Source organism: Polypterus senegalus, chromosome 16, assembly GCF_016835505.1.
Source record: "Polypterus senegalus isolate Bchr_013 chromosome 16, ASM1683550v1, whole genome shotgun sequence".
Classification (NCBI taxonomy): Eukaryota; Metazoa; Chordata; class Cladistia; order Polypteriformes; family Polypteridae; genus Polypterus; species Polypterus senegalus.
This window is the reverse complement of record NC_053169.1, coordinates 41,471,408-41,498,737: the sequence shown is the minus strand read 5'-3', so window position 1 is coordinate 41,498,737 and position 27,330 is coordinate 41,471,408. Positions and strand designations below refer to the sequence as shown.

Below are 27,330 nucleotides of genomic sequence, written 5' to 3'. Positions count from 1 at the left end.
GTCCCCATGTTCTTGATGAACTCATTTTCAAGTCACAGTCTCGATCCATGGGTCTAATTCCCTCCATAATTTTAAACACTTCAATTGTGTCTCCCCTTCATCTTCTTTTTCTTAAACCGTAAAGGCTCTGCTTTTTTTTATCTTTCCTCGTAATTCATACCCTGTAGCCATAGAATCAGACATTTTCCAGCAGTGTGGTGTTCTTTTTGTAGCCTGGAGATTAAAATTGCACACAGTACTCCAGAAGAGGCCTCACCAGTGTGTTATAAAGCTTGAGGAGAACCTCCTTGGACTTGTACTCCACACATTAGGGCACTATATAACCTGACATTCTGTTAGCCTTCTTAATGGCTTCTGAACACTGTCTGGCAGTTGATAGCATAGAGTCCACTACAACTCTTAAATCCTTCTCATAAGGTGTACTTTCAATTTTGAGACCTCCCATTTTGTATTGTGAATGTTACCCGGGCACAGACAGGCAGACGTGTTTTTTTCCACCACCACACGTTTATTTACAAACTATTTACAAAGACAGTGCACACAAACCCCAAGTCCCCAAAGTCCTGGCCAACACACAGTGCCTCCACTCTTCAGGCTGCCTCCACTCTCCTCTGCTTAGTCCTTCTTCCACCCGACTCCAGCCTCGAATGAAGGGAGGCGGCCCCTTTTATCTGCAACCGGATGTGCTCCAGGTGCTCCCCGGCAATCTCCCGCTGACACGCCCCAGTGTGGTGGAAGTGCTGGCTGTTCTCCCGGAAGCTCTCCGGGTGTCCCTGCTTCTCTTCCCCCCAGCACTTCCTGGTGTGGCGGAAGTGCTGAGGTCCAGGGTTCCCAAGGCATTGGGGCGCCCCCTGGCGGTGACCACGGGCCCCTACAGGGTTGGGCTTCCAAGCCCTCTACCCGTGGCCTCCAAAGCAACCAGGGTGGCAGCCCCCATGTGATCCAGGGCGGGCGTAGACCCTCTTCCAGTCCTTCAGGGCGTCCCGGCCGGGTCGTCGACCCTGGCATCCCTGACAGTATTCAAACCTAACATTTCTACTTTCTATGTTTAATAAATTATATTTACTGACATTAAATTTCATCTGCCGCAAATCTTCCCAAGCCTGTATGCTGTCTAAATTCCTCTATAGTTATTTAGCATATTCCAGATTATCTACTTATCCACCTAGTTTGGTATAATCTGCAAATTTAACCAGCTTGTTACTTATATTCTTATCCAAATCATTTATATATATGAAAAAGAACAGCATACCTAGCACTGACCCCTGAAGGACACCACTCTTAACATCAGCCAGTTCTGAGAAGGTTCCTTGTACCATTACACCCTCTGCTTCCTGTGTTTGAGCCAATTCTGCACCCATCTAAACACATCATCCTGAATTCTCCACTTAGTGTATTTTGATACCCAACCTCTCATGTGGCACCTTATCAAATGCTTTCTGAAAGTCATGTTAAATAATATCATACGCTCCACTGGAAAAACGTATTGACTCGAGTATAAGCTTAGGGTGGCAAATGCAGCAGCTACTGATAAGTTTCAATAATCAAAATGAATACCAATAAAATTACCGTACATTCATTTAAATCTTTAAAAACATGCCCGGTGCATTCTTTAACTGCCTTCTCTGCCTTATGCAGGCAGCCCTGTCTCTCGATCACTCTTTCTCTCTCTCTCGCGACCCGCGTGCAATAGAGACACACACACACACATGTGCATGCGCGTATGTGTGTCTCTCTCGCGTGCCTCGTGTGTGTGTGTCTCTCTCGTGCGTGGTGTGTCTGTCTGTCTGTCTGTCTGTCCCACGCTCCGTGTGTGTGTGTGTCTCTCGCGTGCCTCGTGTGTGTGTGTCTCTCTCTCACGCGCGGCGTCTGTCTGTCTGTCTGTCTCACGCTCCGTGTGTGTGTGTGTCTCTTGCGCGCCACGTGTGTGTGTGTGTGTGTGTCTCTCTCGCGCGCCACGTGTGTGTGTCTGTCTGTCTGTCTCGCGCACGCCGCGTGTGTGTGTCTCTCGCGTGCAGCATGTGTGTGTGTATCTCGGTTGTGCCGCATGTGTGTGTGTGTCTCTCTCTTGCACTCTGTGTGTGTGTGTCTCGCGCTCTCTCTCACTCGCAGTGGGATCTGACTCGAACATAAGCCAAGGGTGATATTTTTCAGAAAAACTCAGCTTATATTCGAATATATATGGTATTACCTCATAGAATTCCAGCATGTTAGTAAAACATGACCTCCCTCTTCTGAGCCCATGCTGATTGTTCAGTAAAAACTCCATCCATGTGATGAGTTGCTCAATCTTTCCCTTAATTATTCCTTCCATTAATTTTCCTGTGATGCACTTTAATCTTACTGACATATAGTTGTTTGGATCTGCCCAGTCGCCCATTTTATATAATGGGACAATTGTTGCCATTTTCCAGTCCTTTGGAATTTCCTCGGTGGGCATTGACTTTGTAAAAATATATGTCAAGTGATTATATACTTAGTTAGAATATAGCGGGTTGGATAATGGATGGATGGGATGATTATATACTGTATGAACTCGCTAACCTCTTTTAGAACTCGATGGTAAATATTATCTAGTCCTGGTGATTTGTTTGATTTCAGCCTGTTTAATCTGAGCAGTACTTCTCCCTCTACAATTTCTAAATCCCTCAGAACCTCCTTAGTTGCGTTTACTGCTGGGAGGCTATCCACTTCCTCACATGTGAAGACCATCTGCTATTTCACTGTCTGTATCTTTTAATTCCCTCTTACTATTCCTGATGCTCATTGCCACTTCCTTGACTGTTCTTTTACTACTAAAATACTGAAAGAATCTTTTTGGGTCGTCTTTCTCCATATCTCCTATATTCCTCTCTAACTCCCGTTTATTCTCCCTAATATCCTTCTTAATGGTTGCCCTGATGTTCTCATACGCCCTATGATTCACATTGGAGATGTTAGAGTCTTATATGCCTTTTACAGCTATTTTTTCCTTTGCAGCTTCTTTTTTAACTCTATTAGCCCACTGTGGATTTATTAAAAATGTCCTAGTACAAGTGCCTGCGGTGGGCTGGTGCCCTGCCCGGGGTTTATTTCCTACCTTGTGCCCTGTGTTGGCTGGGATTGGCTCCACCAGACCCCCGTGACCCTGTAGTTAGGATATAGTGGGTTGGATTATGGATAATGGATGGATGGATAGTACAAGTGTGTTGTACCGTGTTAACCATTATGAATGTAGTGAGATTTCAACAAAATGACTCCTTTTATTGGTATCAAAGGTGTCATTTTGCTTGACGTTAATTTCCTATTAATTCCAAATTTAGGTGTGTACCTGTCCTGCATTACGCATAAAACATTTTTAAACCTGTTCCACTGCTCCTCAACTGTCTCCACTCTTAAAAGCTTATCCCAGTCTATCCTCCTTAGACTTTGCTCCATCTGCTCAAAATTTGCCTCACGTAAATTAAATTTAGCAGTTTTAGTCTTTGTATCTGCACTCTTCCAAAACACTGAGAACTGTATTATATTATGGTCATTTGACCCCAGTGGTTCAATCACCTCTCCATTCTATCGTTCTTTTTACTAAATACTAAATCCAGACAGGCTTCACCTCGCATTGGTGCTTTAACATACTGTGTTAAAAAACAGTCACTTTACAATTACTTCGGAAAACTCCGTTATTTGCAATGGTATCCCAGTTAATATCTGGATAGTTAAAGCCCCTCATGACTATAATATCCCCCTGTAAACTTGCCTTTTTTAATATTAATAAAAAGATGTGTATTGAAATTACTGTTTGTGTCTCCAAAAACAAGGCCTCTCTCTAATGCTTTCCAGACAAAGCCACATGTCCTCACTAAGATGGGACACATTGTCCAACTGAAGAGGACATGAGTTTAAATTCTGTTTGATATAAACAGCAACCGTACCTCCTTTTCTGTTCTGTCTACCCTTCCTAATAAATGTGTATCCCTCAATTTTCTGCTCATTCCTGTCTTTGTTATTTAGCCAGATCTCTGTTATTACTATAATATGTATGCACATGTTGTGTGGTTTTGTAATTGGATGCATTGTTCTTAACGATTTGTGCACACACTTGGGTCCTGTCGTCAGTGAAGAGCGCTATATAAAGATGAATGGACCAGAGCTGAATTAGTGCTGGTGAGTGAAAGTAAAATAATCCTGTTAGTATTTACTCGTTGTGTGTACACTTCTGGACTTTGCACTCCCTTAATAAAGTGCCTTTATGTGCATTGAAATGCTGCTTTATAAAGTAGAGATTGATTGTTATCAGGGTATCTTATAAGTTTAGCAGTCTTACCAATGACTTTTTGTCAGTAAGAATCAAATAAAAATAAAATTAAAAGGAAACACACACTCAGCTCAAGGTGGCAACATTATACCCGGTGTCCTCTGTCTGGCCACCACAACATATTAAGCAAGGGAAGCTTTTTTAGTTTAGTTTAAATCGTCATTTTTTTAATTGTGCAGTAGAGAGTCACACACCTTTAGAGTATGATTTCATACAAGATGCAATCCAGACCAAAATAACGATTTATTAGGAACATTTATCTTTAATGAGAAGATAAAAGAATGTTGATTTCTTTATTTGTGAGGAATTCCCTGACCTTCATCCAATGCTGCTGCTGTGCTGCTTCTTTTCCCAGGCTCCCAACGTGCCCCCTCCATTGCAGCGTCACGTCTCGAGCAGGCCATGTCAGAGATGTCCGCCTACAGCTCTAGTCAGAAGTCTGGGCCCGTGCAGGTGTGGACCACTCTGGAGCACATCTGGCTGCTGGCGGGTAGGTTTCATGATGGGTCTGGCTTTAGTTCAAATGTCTAGAATGTCTTTAAGTCTAATTTTGTATGGTATTGTTGGGGGTATCTTTGTAATTTGAGTATTTGTTATGGGCTGGAACTGAAAAAAATGGAACTTTCTATTATTTAATAGAAAACATAAATCAACTTACCTGACATGCCTCCTTGGTCCTGTTTCCATATAAGTTGTTCAGTTATACTCCCAGTTCCTGAAACCTTGTACAGAAAACCCTGAGAAATTTGAAATATGTTATTATCAATCAATCAATCAACATTTATTTAAATAGCACATATTCATACAATCCCTACAGATTTTATTTTTTCTCCAGCCGTCTGGAGTTTTTTTGTTTTTCTGTCCCCCCTGGCCATTGAACCTTACTCTTATTCGATGTTAATGTTGATTTATTTTTTATAATTATGTCTTTCATTTTTCTATTCTTTAATATGTAAAGCACTTTGAGCTACTGTTTGTATGAAAATGTGCTATATAAATAAATGTTGTTGATACAAAAAAATGTAGCTCAAAGTGCTTTACAAAATGAATAGAAAAATAGAAGACACAATAAAAAATAAACATAAGTCAACATTAATTAACATAGAATAAGTAAAGTCCGATGGCCAGGGTGGACAGAAAAAACAAAAAAAAAACTCCAAAAGCTGGAGAAAAAAAATAAAATCTGTAGGGGTTCCAGACCCAGAGACCGCCCAGTCCCCTCTGGGCAATCTACCGAACATAAATCAAACAGTCCTCTTTGTATTTAGGGTTTTCATGGAAGGACCTGATGATGATGGTCATGTAGACTTCTGGCTTTCAGTCCATCAATGTTGGTGCATCATGATGCTTTGAGTAGGTGGTGGTGACGCAGGCCGCCACCACAAAGAAAACCGGAAAAAGAAACAGAAGAGAGAGTTGGGGTCAGTACGGATTTTAGAGCCACTATGAATAGTTATTATGATGAATTGTACATACAGAGTATCAGTAGTAAGTTAAAGTGAGGTTATAAAAAGGCCATGTTAAAGTAATGTGTTTTCAGCAGCGTTTTAAAGTGCTCTACTGTATCAGCCTGGCGAATTCCTATTGGCAGGCTATTCCAGATTTTAGGTGCATAACAGCAGAAGGCCGCCTCACCACTTCTTTTAAGTTTTGCTTTTGGAATTCTAAGGAGACACTCATTGAAGATATAAGGTTACGGTTTGGAATATAAGGTGTCAGACATTCCGATATATAAGATGGAGCGAGATTATTTAAGGCTTTATAAGCCATAAGCAGTATTTTAAAGTCAATCCTGAATGACACAGGCAACCAGTGTAGTGATTAGAACCTTAGAATGCATTAATACAATACAATCCAGTCAGAAGAAAAAGCAAATACAAGAGTGTGTTCACAAGACAATCCATGAAACTCAACCTAACTCTTAGAGCTAGGGGGTTCTAATATAAAGTGCCAATAAAAAGTATTCACCCACTTGGTTGTTTTTACATTTTATTGTTATGCAAAATTTGATTTGGCTTTTTTGACATTGATCAACAGGAAAAGACTCCCTAATGTCAAAGGGAAAACAAATATCTGCAATGTGGTCAAAATGAATTACAAATATAAAACACAAAACTCTTGATCTCATACGTATTGACCCCTTTTATTATGTCACAACTCAGTCATCACTGGTGTAGCTAATTGGTCCCTGAGTTAGACTGATGGACATCACTTATCTGGGGTTTCACTTGATTGTGGTATAAATTCACCTCATCAGTAAGGTCCATCTTAGGGTGAGTTGTTGTCAATGCCTAACCTACAGTACATACACTAAGTAGACAAAAGAACACTCCAAACAACTGTGTGAAGAGGCGACTGAAAAGCACAATTCGGGGATGGAGACAAGAAAATCTCCAAGTCACTGAATATCCCCTGGGATCCAGTTAAATCAGTCATTAAGAAATGGTGAGAGTTCGGCACAGCTGAAAATCTGCAGACCATCCACAGAAAATGGAGTGATGGTACAGAAGAAACAGAAGAGGGAGGCCACCAACAGACCTATGAGAGCTCTGAAGGAGTCTCAAGTTACAGTGGCTAAGATTGAAGAGACTGTGTAGACTGCAACTGCTGCTTCACCAGTCACAGCTTTATGGAAGAGTGGCAAAGAGAAAACCACTGTTAAAAACCCCTCTAGTGTTATAGACCTGAGTGCCACTTGGGCTGTGAAAACAGTGCTAAAAGCATTAGTCTCAAAAGTCACTCTGGCAACTGTATAGATGTGTCTCGTGTAATGCTAGAACTAAGGATTACCTGCGTTGTAAAAGTGCTAACAGCATTATTCCCAAGCGTTACAGCGGTCTAGACACATCTTCTCCTAGCTTCATAATGGCATCTCGTAAGAAATGTTTTACAGCAGTCCAGGTGTTGCACGTTCTTGACAGAGATATGAGTAGTGATTATTGAGAAGCCTCTCATCATCAGTGACGATGAAGTGGATCTGTCTTCAGGCAGTGAAACCAAAAGTGATTCTGATGAATCTGAAAGTGACACTCGCATTTGGGTTTTTGTTGACACTGCTTCAAATAAACCAGCACGGCCTCGTTTTGATTTTGTGGGGCAGCCCGGAATAAAAGTGAAAGTTGACAACCAGGATGCACCTACTTACTTGAAGTATTTCTGAACAGTGTCAGATAAATGACATATTTACACACAAAAGACATATTTTGACAATACATACATTTTAGCATCATTATTATTATTATGTGGGGGAGTCCAACTAAAGTTAGAAAAATGAATGAACCTTAATAAAATTGATAATGTCATTTCTTAATGTATAGTAGTCTCCACCCTTCTCAATGCACTTGCGCCCCCTACCATGGAAGTGCCTGGATTCTAGCAGAATAAAAGGTTTTGTCTTCTCCTCGCTCCCACTCAGGCACCGCTTTCTTCACATCGTCCTCTGTCTTGAATCGATTACCACCCATATATTTGTTCAAGGGGTCCGAAAAGGTAGAAATCACATGATGCCGAAATCTGGTGAATAAAGAGGACGTGGCAATACCTCAAACTTCAGTTCCTCCAGACAAGCCTTGGTGTTCTTAGCAGTGTGTGGGCAAGCAGGTGGGCATTGTCAGGCAGCAAAAGGACTCCTTGAGACAGCAGCTCCTGCCACTTGGATCGGATAGCAGGCTTCACATTGGTCTCCAGCAAGTCACAGTAACTTGCACTAGTGACTGCAGTACCCCTCGGCATGTAGTGTTCGGCAATAACTCGGGTGCATGAGTGGTAATAAATGCATAATAAACGACATTATCAGTTTTGTTAAGGTTCATTCCATTTTTTAATGAATCCCATTTTCTAACCTTAGCTTGACTCCCTCTTGTATTATTCATTTCATATCATTATTCATCATCATCATCATTATTTGTATCATTATTTTATTTTTTACACTTCTGACTTGTACTTTTAGTACTTTGCACGTTTTAAAGTAGAAAGATGACATTTAATGAAACTGTAATTTTTCAAGCCAAAAAATGCAGTGCTTTTTACCTGTTTTTTTGAGAAAAAATGTAACGCTAAGGAGGTTAATAAAGCATACATGGCATCTCGACTAGTGTTTGCCAGAAGGCACATGGAATACTGGAAGAAGGCCGTGTGGCCTGATGAGACCAAAACTGAGCCTTTTCTCCATTAGGCTAAACATCATGTTGGGTGTAAGCAAAACACTGCACAGTGTCAACAACGCGCCATAATCATATGGACAAAGCATGGTGATGACTGTTTATAGAATACACTTTAAAATGGATATCATGTGCCCCTTTCAGGCCCTTTCATTTGTCATAAGGATTTAAATGAAGATCTGACATCTGTCATCTGAATGTATTTTTTGAGTGAGTAAACCCTTGCTTTGTTTGGCCATTTTGCCTTTGTAACATATCACAATGAAAGCCGACCTGTTGAGCATGATGGTATTATCCTTTCAGTGCTTACCTTGGCTGCCAATGTCAATGTAGCTCCTACCATAGCTTCCAGACCCTAACATCTAATGCATGAGGCCCACTGGACAACCCCATGCATTCAATGTGCTAAAATGTGCTATATAAATAAATGTTGTTGTTGTTGTTGTTCAAGAAAGGATGAAATGGAATTATAATAGAATGCAACATAAGCTTGCAAAGAACAAAACAATGAGATGAGCTGAGACGAGATAAGACAAGATCAGATGAACTGCAAGAACAGTCAAACAACCTCAAGGATCTGAGTTTGCGGCCCAGAGAAGAGCATGCCTATAATGGTGAAGTGCTGGCTTGGTTCAGTCTGACACAAGAACAACATAAATAACACACAATATTCAAAAACCCCAAAAACTTAAATCTCCTTTTATCCCTAAATTCAAAGAGTATTTTGATAGGCAAGTTTAAACTGAACTGGCAGGAGATAGTGTGTGGGGAGTGTGCAGTAGGCCGGCACCCTGACTAGGGTTGGCTCATGCTTTATACACCCTATACTGCCAGGCTAGACACCAGCCCAGTCAAGACAACTGTGAACTGAATTTAGCACAACTGAATCTGTGTAAATGGAAAGACAAAGTCATTTCATACATTTTTTTCATGCATTTATACCCAGCATATATTTGATTTTATGTAAAAAATCTTCAAAATTTTCCTGTCTACCTGCATATTGTCAAAGGTACTGCAAAGTGTGCACTGTGTACTGTACACCTCATACTTTAAATATAACACCAGGTCATGTCACTTGCAGAAATTCTCAGATGGTTCTGCATTTAAGGGGGATTGTCTATGCTGTGGTGTTCTGAGCCAGTACCATCACTTCAAGAGAGGCCCATCGAATATACAAACTAATTAACAGGGCATGTTCAGTTATGGGAAGCACCCCGGAACCCCTTGAAGTCGTAGCGAAGGACGGAATGAAGACAAAACTGAGTGCCATTATGAACAAAGCTGCACATCCTCCCTGTGACACACTAACACTGAGGACTTTCAGGCAACAAATCATTCAGCAGAAGGGTGTCAGGAAACACTGCAGTGGCTCCTTTATACCAACAGCAATATAGTATGTAAAGTTCTCTCTGTTTGAATGGATGCCCCTCCTTGGCAGAGCTTTCAAGTTGTGCTAGTAGAAGCAACAAATCCAATAATATTAAGTATTAAAGAAAGTAATAGATCTATCTATCTATCTATCTATCTATCTATCTATCTATCTATCTATCTATCTATCTATCTATCTATCTATCTATCTATCTATCTATCTATCTATCTATCATTACATTCAAAGGTTTTAGAACACCTACGGTTTTTCAGTTTTTCTGGAACTGCACACAGTTTAATATCTTAATGTTTCGTGAAATTGAGGCATAAAACAAAAAAAAAAAACAATGGCAAATAATAAAATAAGTCAAGGAATCATTAAATGTACAAAATTTGATTCCAATTTTTCATTCATCAAAGTAGCCATCTTTTGCTGATGTAACATCCAAACTGTGGTGACCCTTTTGATTCACTCTGTGCAAGTCACCAGGGGTCTCATGTATAAACGGTGCGTACACACAAAAATGTTGCGTAAGTCCATTTCCACACTCAAATTGCGATGTATAAAACCTAAACTTGGTGTAAAGCCACGTACATTTTCACAGTAGCTCCAACCCTGGCGTGCGCAAGTTTTCTGCTCAGTTTTGCAAACTGGTGGCACCCAGCATCAAGCAATGCTACTGTTCCTGTGTGGTTAAACTTTCTTTTTTAGATCCACATCCCTGACGTGGCTTTATCATATACAATGACACTAACTGCATATTGTTCATTAGTTTAAGGCATCTGATTGGAATTAACCTGTAGCTATATAATGGTCCAGAGAATAGCCAAAGTATTCTAAATGCCATAGCTGCTTCAGTGTTGTTACTCTCACTGCATCTTCTTCTTCTGCTTTCAGCTGCTCCCGTTAGGGGTTGCCACAGCAAATCATCTTTTTCCATATTACTCTCACTGCACCACTTGGAGTATTTATATCATTGTATCTGAGTGGGGAATCACAGATCTACAGAAGCTGGGAAAGAGAATTATCGGTATGCAGCATCAAGCACACGCTGCCTCAGCCATGCGTTGTTTGAACTACTCTCACACGGCAAACGCTTCAAAACCTTTCCTGTACGGACCTCGCGGTTCAGCAACAGTTTCGTCCCAAGAACTCTAAACGCACTCAATCAGTCCATCAAGTGCTCCTTGTAGAACTGTTTGTACTTAAAAGTACAATTACCTCACTGTAAACTTGCACTACAGTTATAATATTACACAACCTGAGCCACTTTATAAAGCGCGTTTACATATGATGACGATATCATTTTTAAGATGAAATTTAGCAAAATATGTTTATTATATTATATAGATAAAACTTTAACTTCATGTAAATAATCTATATTGTGAATAATTAAACATATGAGTACATGGTGTTGCAGCGGTATAGCGAGCTGCTGGCGCTCCGTTCACGGATTGTTCCTGCCTCGCAGTGTATTCTTGCTGGGGCTGACGCGACACTGGAAGGATAGATGGATAGAATAATTAAGCACGTACTATGAAGATATTTCAATGTTCCTTAAAAGTTTTGAAGAATCTGCGTTCTAAGCTTACAGATGGCTTAATGTCTATTACAGAGCTGATTGTATGGCGATTGGGTATTTGGAGAAAGAAAAGTAAAGACAGGAATTGGGGATTAGTACGTTTGAAAGAGACAGTACTGCTACAATAAAGTATTTCATCGAAGGTAGCACATGGCGCAGCAAGCATCTTGCGTGAGACATGAACAATCACTGCGCCACCATGTTCCCATGTTTAATAGCATGCTTTAACTCCTATCATCATGAAAATAATATCATGTATACATCTCAGTATTTTAATTATTCAAAGAGCTGTAATATCATGAATGTAATGGATTCTGTGTCCTGTCAGAGGAAGAGAAAGCCCATTTAAGAAGCACGTAGTGATTCACACACATAGAGCACTTAGAAGAACAAATACAAAACAATACATTTAACGTGCTACTTTAGTTACGATGAGATTTGACAAACTAGTAAATTAAATGATTTTAAGATGAAGTTTATGATGTTCTACTTTAATGACAAAATAAACTACATGATTAAAGTGGAAATTTCGAGATTGAAGTTGACATTTCGTGCTTTTTTGACACTGTGTGCCTTTTTTTTTCTCTGTACCCTAATAAGCTTTCATATGAAACTCAGATAGTGGGCTACGACTCACCTTTTCACGCCAACTTGGATATGTAACAACTTCTTTTTTATTTCCAGCACTGTGCGACTTTGTGAACTTGAGCTTTCGAGTTTTTCCGACACTCTATGTCACTTAATCAACTTTCTTTTGTTGTTTATACCACTGTTTAAACTAACAAATAGTACGTTTTTCCTTGCCTCCACTTGGTATTTTCTGAAATTCTTCTATTTTCACAGAAGGCTGAGCTTAAGGGCTATTTATACTGATTTGCATATTCAAAGAGGCGTAATTGTGGGAGGGGTTTTTGTGGGACAGCAGACACTGCACGTGCGTTACTTTTCACGCTGACCGGGATTTATGTAGTGGAAGAACATGGAAGTTGGTGTACGCACAGATTTATGCATCAGGATTTTTTGTGCGTATGAACATTTCCGTTTTTGTACTTACATCAGGTTAGAATGTGAGTTCTACGCATGGCGATATACATGAGTCACCAGCTCTGCCTCCAGACAAAGAACCCCAGACCATCACACTTGTTTTACAGTTGGTGTCACACACTGAGAAACTATCTTTTCACCAACTTGACTGCGTACAAACACCCTGCGTGATTTCAAATTTTGATTCATTGCTCCATAAGACTTTCTTCCAACCTGCAGTAGTCCACAGCTGGTATTTCAAGACCCTGTTTGGTCCTTTAAGAAATGGCTTTTTTACTGCCACTCGTCCTGTCAAACCTGCAGCACAAAGTCTCCTCTTCACATTAGAAACTGACACTGTTTGAAGCTGTTGTGCTGTGAGGCAACCATTACACAAGCTGGTGACCCTCAGAAACTTCTTCTGATTGGCTTGTGACTTTGGGTCTGCCAGATCTCTTCCTATCGGAGTTTCTGCCAGTTTCCAGTGGCCTTTGAATTGTGTGGGACACCACCGTACTCGCTGACAATTTGATTTTTTTTGTAATTTCTCTAAATGAAAGGCTTTCAATTCTAAGGGTAGTAATGCTCTGACTCATTTCATTTGTTAATTATCATTTTCTTGCCATTTATCACAAGAGTATTGTTCAAGTAGTTCTTCAGAGGGTGTATTAGCACAGTCTGTTCCAACTCTGCTTTAAGACAGACAGAGGGGTTTTTAAGTAATCAACAGAAGTTGGGACACCTGTGCAAATTGTTTGCTTCAACTGGCATGGTTTATTTTACTTTAATTGCCGGAGAACATCTGTAGGTTGTAACCTATTAATTGTCCCTAAAGAAGGCCCATTTCTAATATTCTGAATTTTCCTTTTTCCTAGTATTTGCTAACCTAAACTTTACATTTAAACCTCTGGCAGTTTACTGCTTACCTTTTCACCATTTTAGGTCATTCATTGCACTTCAACCAATTACATTTGAAGGAAAACTGAAACAACTAAGGTTTTCTAAAGCTTTTGACCTGTAGTGTATCTAAGGCATTATATGAAAGAAGGGCTGATTATTTGACATTTCATATATTTCCTCCTAGCTGAGATGTTTATGGAGCTACAAAGACTGAAGGAAGCATCTTTCTGCATTCAGGAGGCTGCTGGGTTGTTTCCAGCATCTCACGGTGTCCTGCTGATTCGCGGGAAATTAGCTGAACTAAAGGGGAACGTGGAGGAAGCCAAGAGGTTTTATGACGAGGCACTCACCATAAACCCCGAGGGAGTGAAGATCCTTCAGAGCCTGGTAGGCTGCCCACCGTCGTATTGTTAGTGAAGATTTCTGTGCTCAGATATTTCATATTAGACTAACAGAAATGTGAAAGAAAAAAGTGAGAATGAAATGTTAAAAAAAACAGTGTAAGGAAGTTTAGAGCTGACAGACTCACGAACAGCATGGACTGGGGCGTTTGTGAGTTTAAGGTGCTCAGTCTGTCTAAGCCTGCAGTGACTTTTAAAAATATGCATGGAGTTCTAACCATGGTGCCACACCACAGATTTAGTGAAAGCAGTCAAAGTAGAAATGGAATGTGTATCAGGTATATAGGCTGTAGGGGTTGTAGCAGAGCCCCAGACCCCAGACATAACTAGACCAAAGACAGTCATGGGTTCAAAAGGCCTGCTTATTTAGCCAGTGCCTTTTTACAGGTATTCTTTTTCTGCCTTCCTCCAAACCTCCTTCCCAGGTAAACATTGTCCTTCTCCTCTTCCAACTCCATCTTGCCTGAGTAGACCAGAGCAGTTGCTTTTAGGCCAGAAAATTGTACAGAAAGCACTTCCGGTTCAGACGGAATTGCCAAAAAACATGGCAACTGGGGAGCCCAACTGGACTGCCCTCCAGGACTACAGGTCCCATACAGCCCTAGTGGACCACCCTGGGGTTGCACTGCTGCCAAGCATATGGAAGAAGCAAATGTCTTTGGGAGGCAAATACTCTCTGTCCATCCACTGTTCCTGCATCCCAGTTCAGCAGGTCCATCCATCCCGAGTAATGAGCCTCCTCTGAGGTCATTTGTTGTCTGTGTGGAGTTTGCATAATCTTCTCCTTCACCATGTGAGCTGCACTTCATTTTTCTTTAACCCATCCCATAGATGTGCGTGTGTTGGTTGCCAGTTGTTCCTGTGTGTGTGTGTCAGTGGACCCTGCACTACACTGCCAGGATTGGTTCCTGCCTTGTGCTCAATGCTCCTGAGATAGACTTCAGATCAGATGAAGCCAGCTTGAGAAAGTTACTTTACATTTGCAGTTCCCTTTATTTTCCCCACTGCCTTTTTTAATTTGCTAGAGAACAAACACTTTACATGCTACTCTCAGGCTGCAAATGCACTCGGTGGGGTGCAGCGTGACATTTTAGACCTCAATATCTTCAGCAGAAATGCCTTGTCACGCTCACAGGGTTCATGTTGAAAAAGGTTACTATATTAGAGAGAAGCAGACACATTGGTAAATAAGGTTTAAAATTATTATCTCCATTCATATCAGGATGACCTGGGGATAACCTTTAATTACAGAAATTGTAGATCCATCCTTTTTAGGGTCACTCATTTGTTCTGCTGTCTTTATTGTACTGCTAACCTTATCGTTGTTCATTTTTTACCGCCAGATTTTAATATGTCCTGCTGGGAGAGATCAGTTGACTCCAGCTGTATCTTTTCAAATAATTTTTTTCTATCCATCCATCTCTTAATTTCCAAACTCATGTCATCAATTCAAGGTTGTGGCAGGCCAGAGTCTGTCCCAGAAGCTTTGAGCACAAGGCTGGAGTTAAACCTGAAGAGAGTGCCAGTTAAATGAAAGACTGGAGAAGATAATAATACAGACAGGGTGAACTAGCTCATATACAGCACATTCATATTCTTTCTTTAAATGACATTAGTTGCCACTGTTCAGGTGAGTAAAGGGCTGAGTCCCTAAAGAAATGTTGGGTTGCCAAGCAGGTTGTCCCATTTAATCAGTTGAGTTCTCAAAGCAAAACAAATGCATGTTGGTGAGGAAAAAGGAACAAAGACAAGTAGCAAAATGTCACCTCTCGGTGTTAGGTTAGTCTGCTCTTATGAGTGGGTCAGATTTGGTAGGAGCTCCGTCCTGCTGTCTGCTCCTCCCACAAATAGACATTTTCTTCTGTAAGTCCCCCTGTTTTTTAGGGCACTGACATGAAGGGGCGGAGTTAGTTGCCTTCACTGGGCGTGTTCCTCCACCCAGGAGGTGGTCCTCTGATACGCATGTACTGGGTGAGGCAGAAAGAACAGACTTTTTTACAAAATCACAAAATTGTTAATTTTTTTCTTACAAAGAAATTTATTGAAAGATTTGAGTTCATATTGAAATTGCATTTGACAATTTGTAGAGTTGGAAATACAGGTCTAAAGGCAAAATACGCCTTACCGAACGATAACTGAGGCCAAGCTCGGAAGAATGCTTCCGAGCAGATCGACTTGGACTGCGCAGCAGGGCTAGTCGTATGCTTTCCACATTTTCAGGGGTATGTGCCATTCGTGTAGCCCCCGACGGTCTTTTGTTCATTAGTGTACCTCATGTACAAAGTGCTTTAACCCATCGTAGGATAGTGTTACGAGCAGAAACAGCTTTATTTTTGTGGATATTGAAATGGCAATGAAACTCACGCTGAACTGCGGTAATAGATTGGTTGTTCTTGACAAAACAGTCGTACGGAAAAACGTGGTGTTCTATCGTCCACGGCTCCATGGCTTCAACTAAAATTAAAATAAAAAAATGCTAAAACTTCGCGCACCTAACGCCACCTACCGCACACCTGTCACTCCACCTAGTGGTGAGTTCTAGCCATTTCAAAGACGTCCGTCCTTTCTGCCTCACCCTGTATGACACCACCCATCCTGAGCTGATTTCTACTTTAACCAAGGTTCAAAATAAAGAGCAGAGGAAATGGATCGGTGAGTGAACACAACTGAAGTCATCCATCATCATCCATGGTCATGGTCAGTATCCTTTCAATAAGTTGAGGATGCCAGGTGAAAACTTTGCATTGAGTAGATCTCCAGAGCAGGAGTCCCTGGGGGAAATGTGTAAGCTTCTCACAGCCATGATTCACACAGCATGAGGTACCAGTGGTGCCTGTCACACCATCTTGTGGCTCCATGGGAAATCCACAAAATTGAATTATGCCTCCTCAACTCCTGATGCAATCAGTAGTTCAACATATATGTATAACTGGCTTCACTACATCTTCATCTTTGCATTACCTGTACTTCATATTTCAGATGGAAGATGTTTCTAAAGGGGGAAATGAATGGATCTTTGAAAGATTATAATTGGAAATTTTCAAAGCACTAACATAATGAGAATACTTTATTTACCTTTAATTGTTTGTTGTTTTAGCCCATTATTTCCTGGTAGGTATTTTATAGGTTAAGGTTCATTAAGAAGTTTTTGTCAGACACTGTATATGCTTGTGATGACCAGACCCCATGTCAATCTCTTAAGCAACCCTCCTACTAAATTCACATGCCTTGCGCTGCACAGCATTTACCGAGTATGTTTCATCAACTGTGTTGTAGAATGGGACATCAGTTCATGTAGTCTGTGATGTCGGCCAATTTGGTCTCAAGTATGTAATCCTGCAAATACAATATTATATGTATACAGTTGTGGCAGACCGCTGGGAATATTGCCTTGCTGGGACACCGTGAGGATGGAAGTCCTGGGAGAGAGACAATACCTCCTCCAGGACACCAGAGGGCAGCCCCCCTGGTTTGCATCGGGGCCACGGGATTGGAGCTTGGAGGCTCAACCCTTCTGCGGCCCGAGGCCACTACCAGGGGTGCCTGGACAATTGTGCTACCACACACATGCTGCCAGAAGATCTGGGGACACCTGGAGTATTTCTGGGTGCCCATGCAGCACTTCCGCCACACCCGTGAGTGCTGCCGGAAGCTAATTGGAGCGGACCTGGACCACTTCCGGCTGCAATATAAAAGAGGCCACCTCACTCCATTCTGAAAGCCGGAGTCTGGACATGGAGGACAGAGTTTGAGAGGAGAGGAGTGGAGGCGGCAGAAAAGAGAGAAGAGAGAAAGAAGAGAGAAAAGGGACTGAGTAATTTGGTTGGTGATTTGTGCACTGTGTTGTGTAAAGGCCGAAGAAGAAATAAAAGCGTGTGTGCTTGCGCTAGTGTCTGTTTGTGTCAGGGCTGCTCTTCCACACAGTATATACAATACATATGATTTTCCTTTTATAAAACTCAAAGGAAGATGTAAATAGAATTTGGGCACTATTGATGCACCACTTTAATGATGATTTTTGAGTTTTGGGAAAAGCTTGGCTACTCACAACACCACAATGTGTCCCGCCAGGCTAGTCCCTAGATTGATTTACTCCATGCTGAAGCCTGTAAGAACGCCTGAAGTCACTGAACATTTGGCAGGTGGAACATAAGAAATTCATTCGGGATGGACCTAGTACTAATCTCTGATAGGCTGAACTTATTTCTGACAATTGTTTATAATAATTCTCTAAAATCATGACATCAAGTGTTGTCAGAATATCAATAAAATAGTTTGATCAGATTGTTTGTATCAGTCACGTACGTGTGTGTGTGTGTTTGACAATGAAGTGAAGCTGGTCCTATTTTTTAGAAGCAGCTTTCACTTTCTATCCTATGACCCTTGAACTCCATCATGTAAAAAGTCGAGTATACACCAGAGTATGTGAATCACTCAAAGCAAAGAGGTCTATGATATAGAATATTTTGGATATGCTGTAAATACATATAAATAAATTTAACATAGAACAGTGATGCTGTTAAGCTATTTACCTGTTTGTAAAAGATGGTTTATTTTTAATGGTGATGCCATTTATATGAGCTGTGGAATGGCTGAAGTCTGATATCTTAGTATGACTTTTGCTTATTAAAATGCTGTAGTTTTTGATTAATGTTGTTATCTTGCTCTAAGAAAGGTCTGACATTTATCCAAAAAGAAAAAATATATATATAACTGTTGGTTTATTCTGGTAACCCATGTATCAATGTTCTTGACATTATCAGGCCAGATGAAAACAATGATGTTCTTAAAAGTAAGTAGGCACCATGTTCAGGGTCAGATCCTGTTGTGTGCACAATTCTGTCAGGGTGGGATTTGACTCTCCATGGCCCTACGGATGAATTGAACCTCTTTGCATATTAGGCCGGCGGAGTAAATGGCAAGATGGAAGACTTTAAAAGAGATAAAAGGCCCACAAAAGAAGTTTAAATGGGAAAATACTAAAGAATAGCTACAGTGGTCATTGGTAGAACAAACTCTTGGAAAACTGACCTTCAGAGTAATTATATGGAACAAGAAATGAGGTTGAAGATAAATGTAGTGTAGGTGCTATAAAAATGTATCTATGAGGTGGGACCCAAAACTTCCTGGAATCGTTCAATAGCATGAGAGTGGGGTTTAGATATTATAGTTATACTCTTTTTAATCTGTCTGCTGAGTGCCACTGTGTTGACTTGGTTCAGATATATATTTCTGACATTTATTCTCCCATCATACGTTTGCCTTTGGCAATTTTTCTACAAGCCGTAAAAAGCACATCTGGTTATATTGAACATTAATACAGGACTAATACTGACTATGATTTTCGACATTAACAGATTTGTTCATACAGAGTTTTTTTCTATGTCTATGAAGAGACTGTTAATCAGCAGCATTACACTGAACTGCTGAAGTGTCTGTGGACAGACATTAGGGAAAAAAAAACATCCAGAGCAGTGCAGTTTCCAGAGGTTTGCTTACCTCGGCAGCAACATTCATGTCTCTGGTGACTCCTCTTATGAAGTCAATAGATAGACTGGGAAGAGCATGGAGGGTCATGAACTCGCTAGAAAGGGGTGTGTGGTGCTCCCGATATCTATGCAAAAGGTCGAAGGTCCAAGTCTTTAGAGTCCTGGTGCTTCCTGTCTTGCTGTATGGTTGCAAGACATGGACACTATCCAGTGACCTGAGATGAAAACTGGACTCTTTGGTACGCTGTCTCTTTGGAGAATCCTTGGGTGCCGCTGGTTTGACTTTATGTCGAACGAGCAGTTGCTCATAGTCTCAAATGAGGCACATTACCTGCATTGTGAGGAAGCGTCAGTTACATCACTATGGCCATGTGGTGTGATTCCCTGAGGGTGATCTGGCTCACAGGATCCTCATTGTTGAGGACCCGAGTGGCTGCACTAGGCCAAGGCCCACATAACATCTGGCTGTAGCAATTAGATGGTCATTTCCAGAGGTTGGGACTGGAACGTATATCTGCCTGGGAGGTTGCCAACCAGGATCCTGAGCTGTTTCTTTGTGTGATGGGTGCAGCAACAGACTGTACCAGTACATGTTCCTCAACCTGACCAGACCTGACCTGACCTGCAGTTCTGTAGGCAAAATTATATTTTGAGCCATGGCAGGTTTGACCAAGACCTATGTGGCTGCTTAATTCCTCCGATACTTGCCAAATCTCACTCCCTATGACTTCTTTTTGTTCACAAAATTAAAACTGAGACTGATGGGATGATGATTTGCCTCCATATTAGAAATCCAGGAAAATATCATAGGAAACTGTAGACATAGTAACAAAAGATGAGTACAGGGAATGTTTCCAGGAATGGCAGAAGTGCTAGGATATGTTCAGTGCATCTCAAGGAGTGTAATTTGATGGTCACTAAAAGGGATTTGCTGTAAGTTGTATTAAAAAAGTTTTTTTTTTAAGTTTTGGTTCCCCTCCGTATTACTCAGGTATTGCCATGCAACAAAACCTTAAAGGCTTCTTCTGATTTCAGTAACAACACTTACAAAGCATCACTGAAGTGCTTATTTATCTCAGTAATGTGGCCTACTAAAATAACTTCAGAATGGTCTAAGGGGGCTCAAGTGAGACACATTTCTGCCGATACTGCACACTTCAGTATGGGATCTGTGAATCCTTCATATTCACTTCTTATGCAAGGCTCTAAATATTCAACACTGCTCAGAGATGAATGGCAACTTTATTGATGCTTTGTTCACATAATTCAGACCAACACATACATTACAGTTTATGAGTAATAGATGCATTTTTAAGTACCTAAACTAAAGAGTTACCAAAATAAAAGTCCAAAATAATGTCCTATTAATAACTAAAAATGTAAAGTGTTCACTACAATCATTTATTAGGTGTTCAAGATGTTTTTGATTTATCCAAAGCTTGGATTTGGCTTACAGCACACAGCCATCTTAAAGAACAGTGATGCAGTGAAGTCTTCCAATTTGGGTGGTCCATCATGTGGTGGGGTATCAGCTCATGCTCCCAATGAAGAAGTAAAGAAAGTGACATCTTACACCTCAAGGCAATCAATCATGTGAGGGACTATGGGTACCACTGCCAACAACAGAAACCCAGAGCACACAAGAGCAACAAAATGAGGTTAAATGTTATTAAATATAACTTCCCTGGCTGGGGTTCAAATTCTTGTGTTATGTCTCTTTTGGTCACTTTAGATTCTTTCCTTTATGTTTATTAGGGCAGCAGTAGCTCAGTCGGTAGAGCGGGTGGTCCAGCAATCGGAGGGTCGCAGGTTCGATCCTGGCTCCAGGCATGAGAATGCAGCTGTTGTGTCCTTGGGCAAGACACTTAACCTACCTTGCCTGCTGGTGGTGGACGGAAGCCTCACTTCTGTCAGTGTGCCCCAGGGCAGCTGTGGCTACATAGTAGCTTATCATCACCAGCGTGTGAATGACTGTTGTGTTGTAAAGTGCCTAGGGGGGTTCTTGAACTCTAGTTAGGCGCTATATCAAATACAGGCCATTTACCATTATGTGCATTATTCTTTGTTTTTGGTTTAGTCTGTGTATATAAGCTGGATTGTTATTTTCCAAGTGTTTTGTGGGTGGTACCCCCAGAGGCAGAGCCACCTGCCAATTAGTGCCAGGAACTGCCCTTCCGCCATATAAATCTGTTGGGTCTCCACAATTCCTGGCAGTTCATTGTGAATACACTAGGAAGCTGGTGAGTGTACTTGTGTTTATTGTGATTTTTTTTAACCTTCGACTTCCAGCTGTTTTCTTTTTACCTTGCTTTGAAATCTGCATTGGGACTTGTTTGTGTTGGATTGCCATCGTATTTCAAGCAATTCTACTTTGCCTTTGTTTTCAATTGTGATTGGGAAGCATTTTTGTGAAGAATAACTCTTTTACTGTATCAAGATTTTATGCTTGCCCTTATTACTAGCTGGGGTTTGACAGTGACATCCCCCTCTAGTGGGTGTTATTGGAAGTGTTTTTGAACCCTTTGGTTCGTGGGACTCCTAGTCATCGACAGTAATGTGACTGTGTACTGGAATAAGCACATTCGGGAAAACGGTTTAATGAATGTCCCTTTGTTTTTAGTCTTTCGAGATTTAAACCTTTGTTTTAATTATAGTGTGATGGAAGATAACTTAAACTCTCTTTGTCATGATTTGGCTGGCTACATTAATTTTTTCTGTCTATTTCTTGGTGTTTTAAATTGTTCTTTTCATTCTTTTGAGCGTTTCAAAGACCAAGTAACCTATAGGTTATGTCTGTTTTTTTCTTTCAAAGTGTTTTTAACGATGTTGAAAATGACCATTTCTGTTGACTGTTGTTATGCCATTGCCAGACAGGAGTGTGCAACACATGACAGCATCAGTGCGACAGTGTAAAGGTCAGCGTTTTCATTCTCTTGATTGATTGAGATTTCAGGTTCCTCTTATTAGTGTGTATTCCAATTATGAATTCTTCTGTTCTTTCACTTCATTTAATGTCAGCCCTATTTAGCACTTCTATGTTTGATTCAAGTCACAAGGTTTGTTTTTTTAGTCACGTCTGCACAGTTAGGACCTTTATCTTGCAATTATGACTTTGCAACATTTCCAGATTCCCTTGACATTAAAAAATCGGTTACTACCCAGTGCAGGCAGTTCACTCTTAGGTTGATTCAAGTCTGCATTACACTGATGAGAAGTGGAAAGATGTAGAAGAAGACTCAGTGCTTTGTGTTGTGCACTTGACTCACATCTCACTATCAGTTACTTCATGTTTCTGTGAAGTACTGGTCTTAGTGAGCTCTGTCAAAAAGCAATTATCATGCTGGTAGAGTATGGCTTAAAAAATGTCCTGCATGCATGTGACAACAGATTAGAGAGACAGCGATAAAATGAGGGGGACAGTCAAGTGGCACAAATGAAAGAAAGAAAGAAAGAGTTCAAAGTGGACGTAAAATGCTGAGATGGATGGGACTGGCAGGGTGGTCTCATGGCACGGGTAAGAATAATATAATAATAGTAATTATATAATTAGAGATAATTAGATAATTGAAGCCCTCTTTCTAATGCACTGTGTGTTCCTCAGCATTTAACCTCTCTGTTCCCTAGATATAAAAAATTATAAAAATTATATACTATGAATTGGGTATACTGTATATATCTACCAAATACACTGTAATAATAGTCAGCCATTTTATAAATCTCTTTGCCTTGAACAGGGTCACTCTTGCGTACTGAAGCCTATCTCTGCTACCATAGTCTGCAAAACAGGAACAAATCCTGGACAGGATGCCAATCCATCACAGGCCATCCATCCATCCATTTTCTAAACCGCTGAATCCGAATACAGGGTCACAGGGGTCTGCTGGAGCCAATTCCAGCCAGCACAGGGCACAAGGCAGGAACCAATCCTGGGCAGGGTGCCAACCCACCACAGGACACACACAAACACCAAGGCCAATTTAGAATCACCAATCCACCTAACCTGCACATCTTTGGACTGTGGGAGGAAACCCACGCAGACACGGGGAGAACATGCAAACTCCACACAGGGAGGACCCAGGAAGCGAACCCGGGTCTCCTAACTGTGAGGCAGCAGCACTACTACTGCGCCATCGTGCCGCTCACTCATCACAGGCCGACTATAATAATAATAAAAAGAAAATGTGCTTCTAATGGATTAGTGGCTAAGAAGTTGGAATGTGGACATACTGTATAGGTGCTGTGGCACATTGATTTGGGATGCTACCTTACGAAGTCAGGGTCCTGTGTTCAAATATAACCCTGTTCACTGTTAATGTGGAGGCTGATGTTCTCTTTTAGTGACTGGAATAAGTAAGTTTAACAAGTGTCAAATAATATAATATAAGAATAATAGAACAGAATAGAGTAGTAGATAGTGGAAGGCTAAGTCTGATAAAGCTTCATAGAGCAGCAACGTGGTCTCTGAATTCAAAATAGGTGAAGGATAGAGTCAGGTGTAAATCCAGTTGGGTGACAAGCAAGAGTGGGACCTATCCAAACATGGTAGATGTTGGCAATGGAAACTGGCTTTTAGGATGTGGAATTGACCTTCTTATTTACAAGTTTTGCAAACCTTTCACAGGAATCTGACTGTAAACAAATGTCTATATCCTCCAAGTCAACTTTTGATCTACCAGTCATTCTGCATCCCTGTCATTACCTGTGGTCAAGAGCTCTGAGTAGTGACAAAATGCATGAGATTGTGAGCACAAGCAGCCAAGAAAAGAGATTCCTATGCAGAACTGCTGGGCTCACTTTCTGTGACAGTAGATTAGCAATACAATGAGCTTTGGTGTAGAAAAGCTGCTTCATCACACTGAAAGGAGACAGTTGAGGTAGTTTGTTCATGTAGTTAGAATGCCACCCTTGGCATTGAAATGGTCGAGGCACAATGCACTGGGACAAAACTGAAGGGACAGACCCAGGGCATGTTGGATGGATTGTATCTGTCAGCTAGCCTGAGAGCTTTTGGTAATTTCCCAGAAGGTGTTGAAAGAAGTTGCTAAGTGTAGCGTGACCTGGTCAGCCCAGCTTAGAACGTTTCTATTACAACCCTCACCAGGATAACCAGAATGAAAAATGATGATAATGAGGATGATGATGAGGATGATGAAATTCTGAACAATTTGAATCCATATCAGGGTTATAGGGGCCAGAATATATCCCAGCAGCAACAGACACAAAGTGGAAATCAACCAAACAATCCTGTTCTGGTTGTCAGCCCATCACACCACCCACTCATTGATACATTGGAGCTCATACTGGACCAACTTAATCATGTCTTTGAGGCAAAAATGAGGTACCTAGAGAAAAAAAAAAAAAAAAAAACACCAGAAATGGAGAGGATATGCGCCTTCTGTAAGAATCAAACCCAGGTTAGATCAGCAATAATATAATATAATATAATATAATATAATATAATATAATATAATATAATATAATATAATATAATCTTTAAAAGCCTCAATGGTGCATAAAGACTGCATCCACCAAAAGTCTGTTTTTTATGTAACTGAGGCAGATTCGGTGGTGGATTGAGGACCCCCAGTGGGCTGCTTTGCATCACTACTGTAGGTGGCTGACTGCCTGTATTGAGAAATCTTGGCATAAATATGAATTTTTATAAAATCTGTGTCAAATCTGTGATTCATCTGCTTCAAATTACTTTTTTGGAAGACTGCATTGTAAAGTAACAGCTGTCACCATTGTGTGAACTCCATTTCTAATCCCGAATTGCTCTCTCAGGTCTGCTCTTAGCCTCCTTTCATCTCTCCTAGGAGCTCTGACTCCCCGACTCTAAATGAAGCCTGTCATCTGCTCTCTGGACTTTCTCTAATGTCACTTTATCCTTTTTATGTCACATTTAGACGAATGGCTGCTATGGAGGTGTGTAGCTGCTTGGCTTGCATTTCACATAAATGATTCATGTAAGTCTATTGATAACTAGAAAGTTGCAAGCAACTTTGACCAGAGGCCCCAAAGCCTGAGAAAACATGAATAATTTATTTTCATTACAAAACAGCTTGCAAGATTACACAAGATGCAGAATAGTAAAGAATTAAAAAAGCTAGTGTTTTAATGTCAAAAAAAGCATAAATGAAGGGGCAAACTTTGCTTTCAAGGACCTCATATACTCTGTAGCTGTATACACTGCATATCATTTTGGGAGCAGCTCCATTGTTTATCCCTTTTCAATGCTTCGCTACATTATTTAGGATGTGACATGAATACGGTGTGAATGATGAGGCAGTTTAAAATTTAAAAGCATAATTTGAATGGAGATCACATTTACCTAGTTGACACAAAACTGATGCTTGCTTTTAAATGCTAATTTATTTAATTTGTAGTTGGAAGTAATGATGATATGAAAGAAAGCAAAGCACAAACATTATGGAGCCTTAAAGTTTTCAGGCTAATGTTATGCTGCTGTTTAAACTGGGGACCCCTGAAAGTTTGCCAGAAATGATGAATTTTTAATGTAGAAATGTTTGTTTTTAGTTTAGTTTATGGTGACGACTTTGAGAACACACGTAGTGCTTGGATTTCTGCCCAAAAAAGTGCAATTTTTGTCTTATCAGACCGGAGAATCTTTTTTTTATGCTCTCAGAGTCTAAGCGGGCTGCCATATGCATTTTACTCAAAATTGTCTTCTGTCTAAGCCACTAAATGCCATATTGATGGAGTGCTGCTGAGATGGTCACAATTCTGAAACATTCTCAGATCCCAGGAAAAGAATTCTGTTAGAGTGACTGTTGGGTTCTTGGTTTCTTCTTGACCTTGTCCTTCTTGTTCAGTTGCTCAGTTTGACTAGACAGCCAACTCTAGGAAGAGTCCTGGTTGTTCCAAACTCCTTCCATTTCATAATTATTGAGGCCACTGTAAAGCTTTACAAATGGTATTAACCCCTAACTGTGATTTATACCGCCCCACATTTTGATTGTGGAGGACTACAAAGAGTTCCTTGGATGTGATTGGCCTGGTTTTTGTCTTGACATGCAGTGTGAATTGTGGGACATTATATACACAGGCATGTGTCTTTCCAAATGATTCAGTTTCAATTACAGGTGAACTCCAATGAAGGTCTAGAAACATCCCAAAGAAAATGAAAGCAAAAAAAAATACAACTGACCACAATTGTGCCACATTGAAGGCTTTGAATACTTACATGAGGAAGAGATTTTAATTTTTAATCATTTTGCAAACCTTTCTGAAAACATGTTTTCACTTTGTCATTGTGGGTTATTAAGTGTACATTGATGGGAAAAATGGGAAAGTCATTGATTTTAAATTAAATCTACAACAGAAAATGACTACTTTTTGAATCCACTGTAGCTTCTTGGTGAAGTGCCCTGTGTCCTGGTAGCATGGCACTTTTAGTCACTTCTACCACAAACATTAGTAACCTCAAGGGTTTTACTGCATATTGAGTAATGAGATTCACTTTGTGTTTGTGCTCTGTTTAAACTTGAAATCCTTATTTACTAATAAGAGATATCCCAGTTGCCATTTGCCAGGATTATTTTCACTTAATCCCTTTAACTGAGTGCTAATCCTGTCAGTTTCTATTTAACCATTGTCTGGCAGAGGCCCTGCTTTTGTCCTTCTGGGAAAAAAAGCATCTCGATGTCAGGGTATGAGACAGTGGCCGCCTGTAGAAACATGCTGTATAATTTACAAAGGAAACTGAACTGAGTGTGGCAGCGGCACAAGAGAAGCTCCTTCTTGCTGCCGAGTTGAGCCTGGCATCAAAAGTCATCTTTCTGTCCTGTCAGGCAACGTGTGGGACAGACTTACAGGGAGATAAAACTCAGATCACACTGTGAAGAGGTCCCCAGTCTTGAGCTTTCTGTGTACATGTTATATATGTTCTGGAAGATTAACTGGAGGGTTAATCTTCATGTCCACACTTATGTCCACTTTAAGATACTTCTCTGTAAGTCACAGGTCACACTGTCACATTAGCTCTAAACCAAAGCCAATATACACTAAATACTAGTTAAAATTTGAACAGATTCAGCCAGTCAGAGTTTTCCCTGGAACTCTGTCCAGTGGTCTCCAAGTACTTCATTTCAACAT

At 40.6% G+C, this 27,330-nt stretch overlaps 1 protein-coding gene across 2 annotated transcripts in view; it reads left to right on the top strand.

Moving 5' to 3' along the window:
• The window catches only part of ttc7a (tetratricopeptide repeat domain 7A), a 450,183-nt gene that overhangs the window by 320,854 nt on the left and 101,999 nt on the right, over nucleotides 1–27,330 (top strand). For both annotated transcript variants that reach the window (XM_039737925.1, XM_039737924.1), the window contains 2 exons: nucleotides 4,647–4,781; nucleotides 13,510–13,712. In XM_039737925.1, the coding sequence (XP_039593859.1) occupies nucleotides 4,647–4,781; nucleotides 13,510–13,712 (338 nt within the window). The remainder of the gene's footprint in view (nucleotides 1–4,646; nucleotides 4,782–13,509; nucleotides 13,713–27,330) is intronic.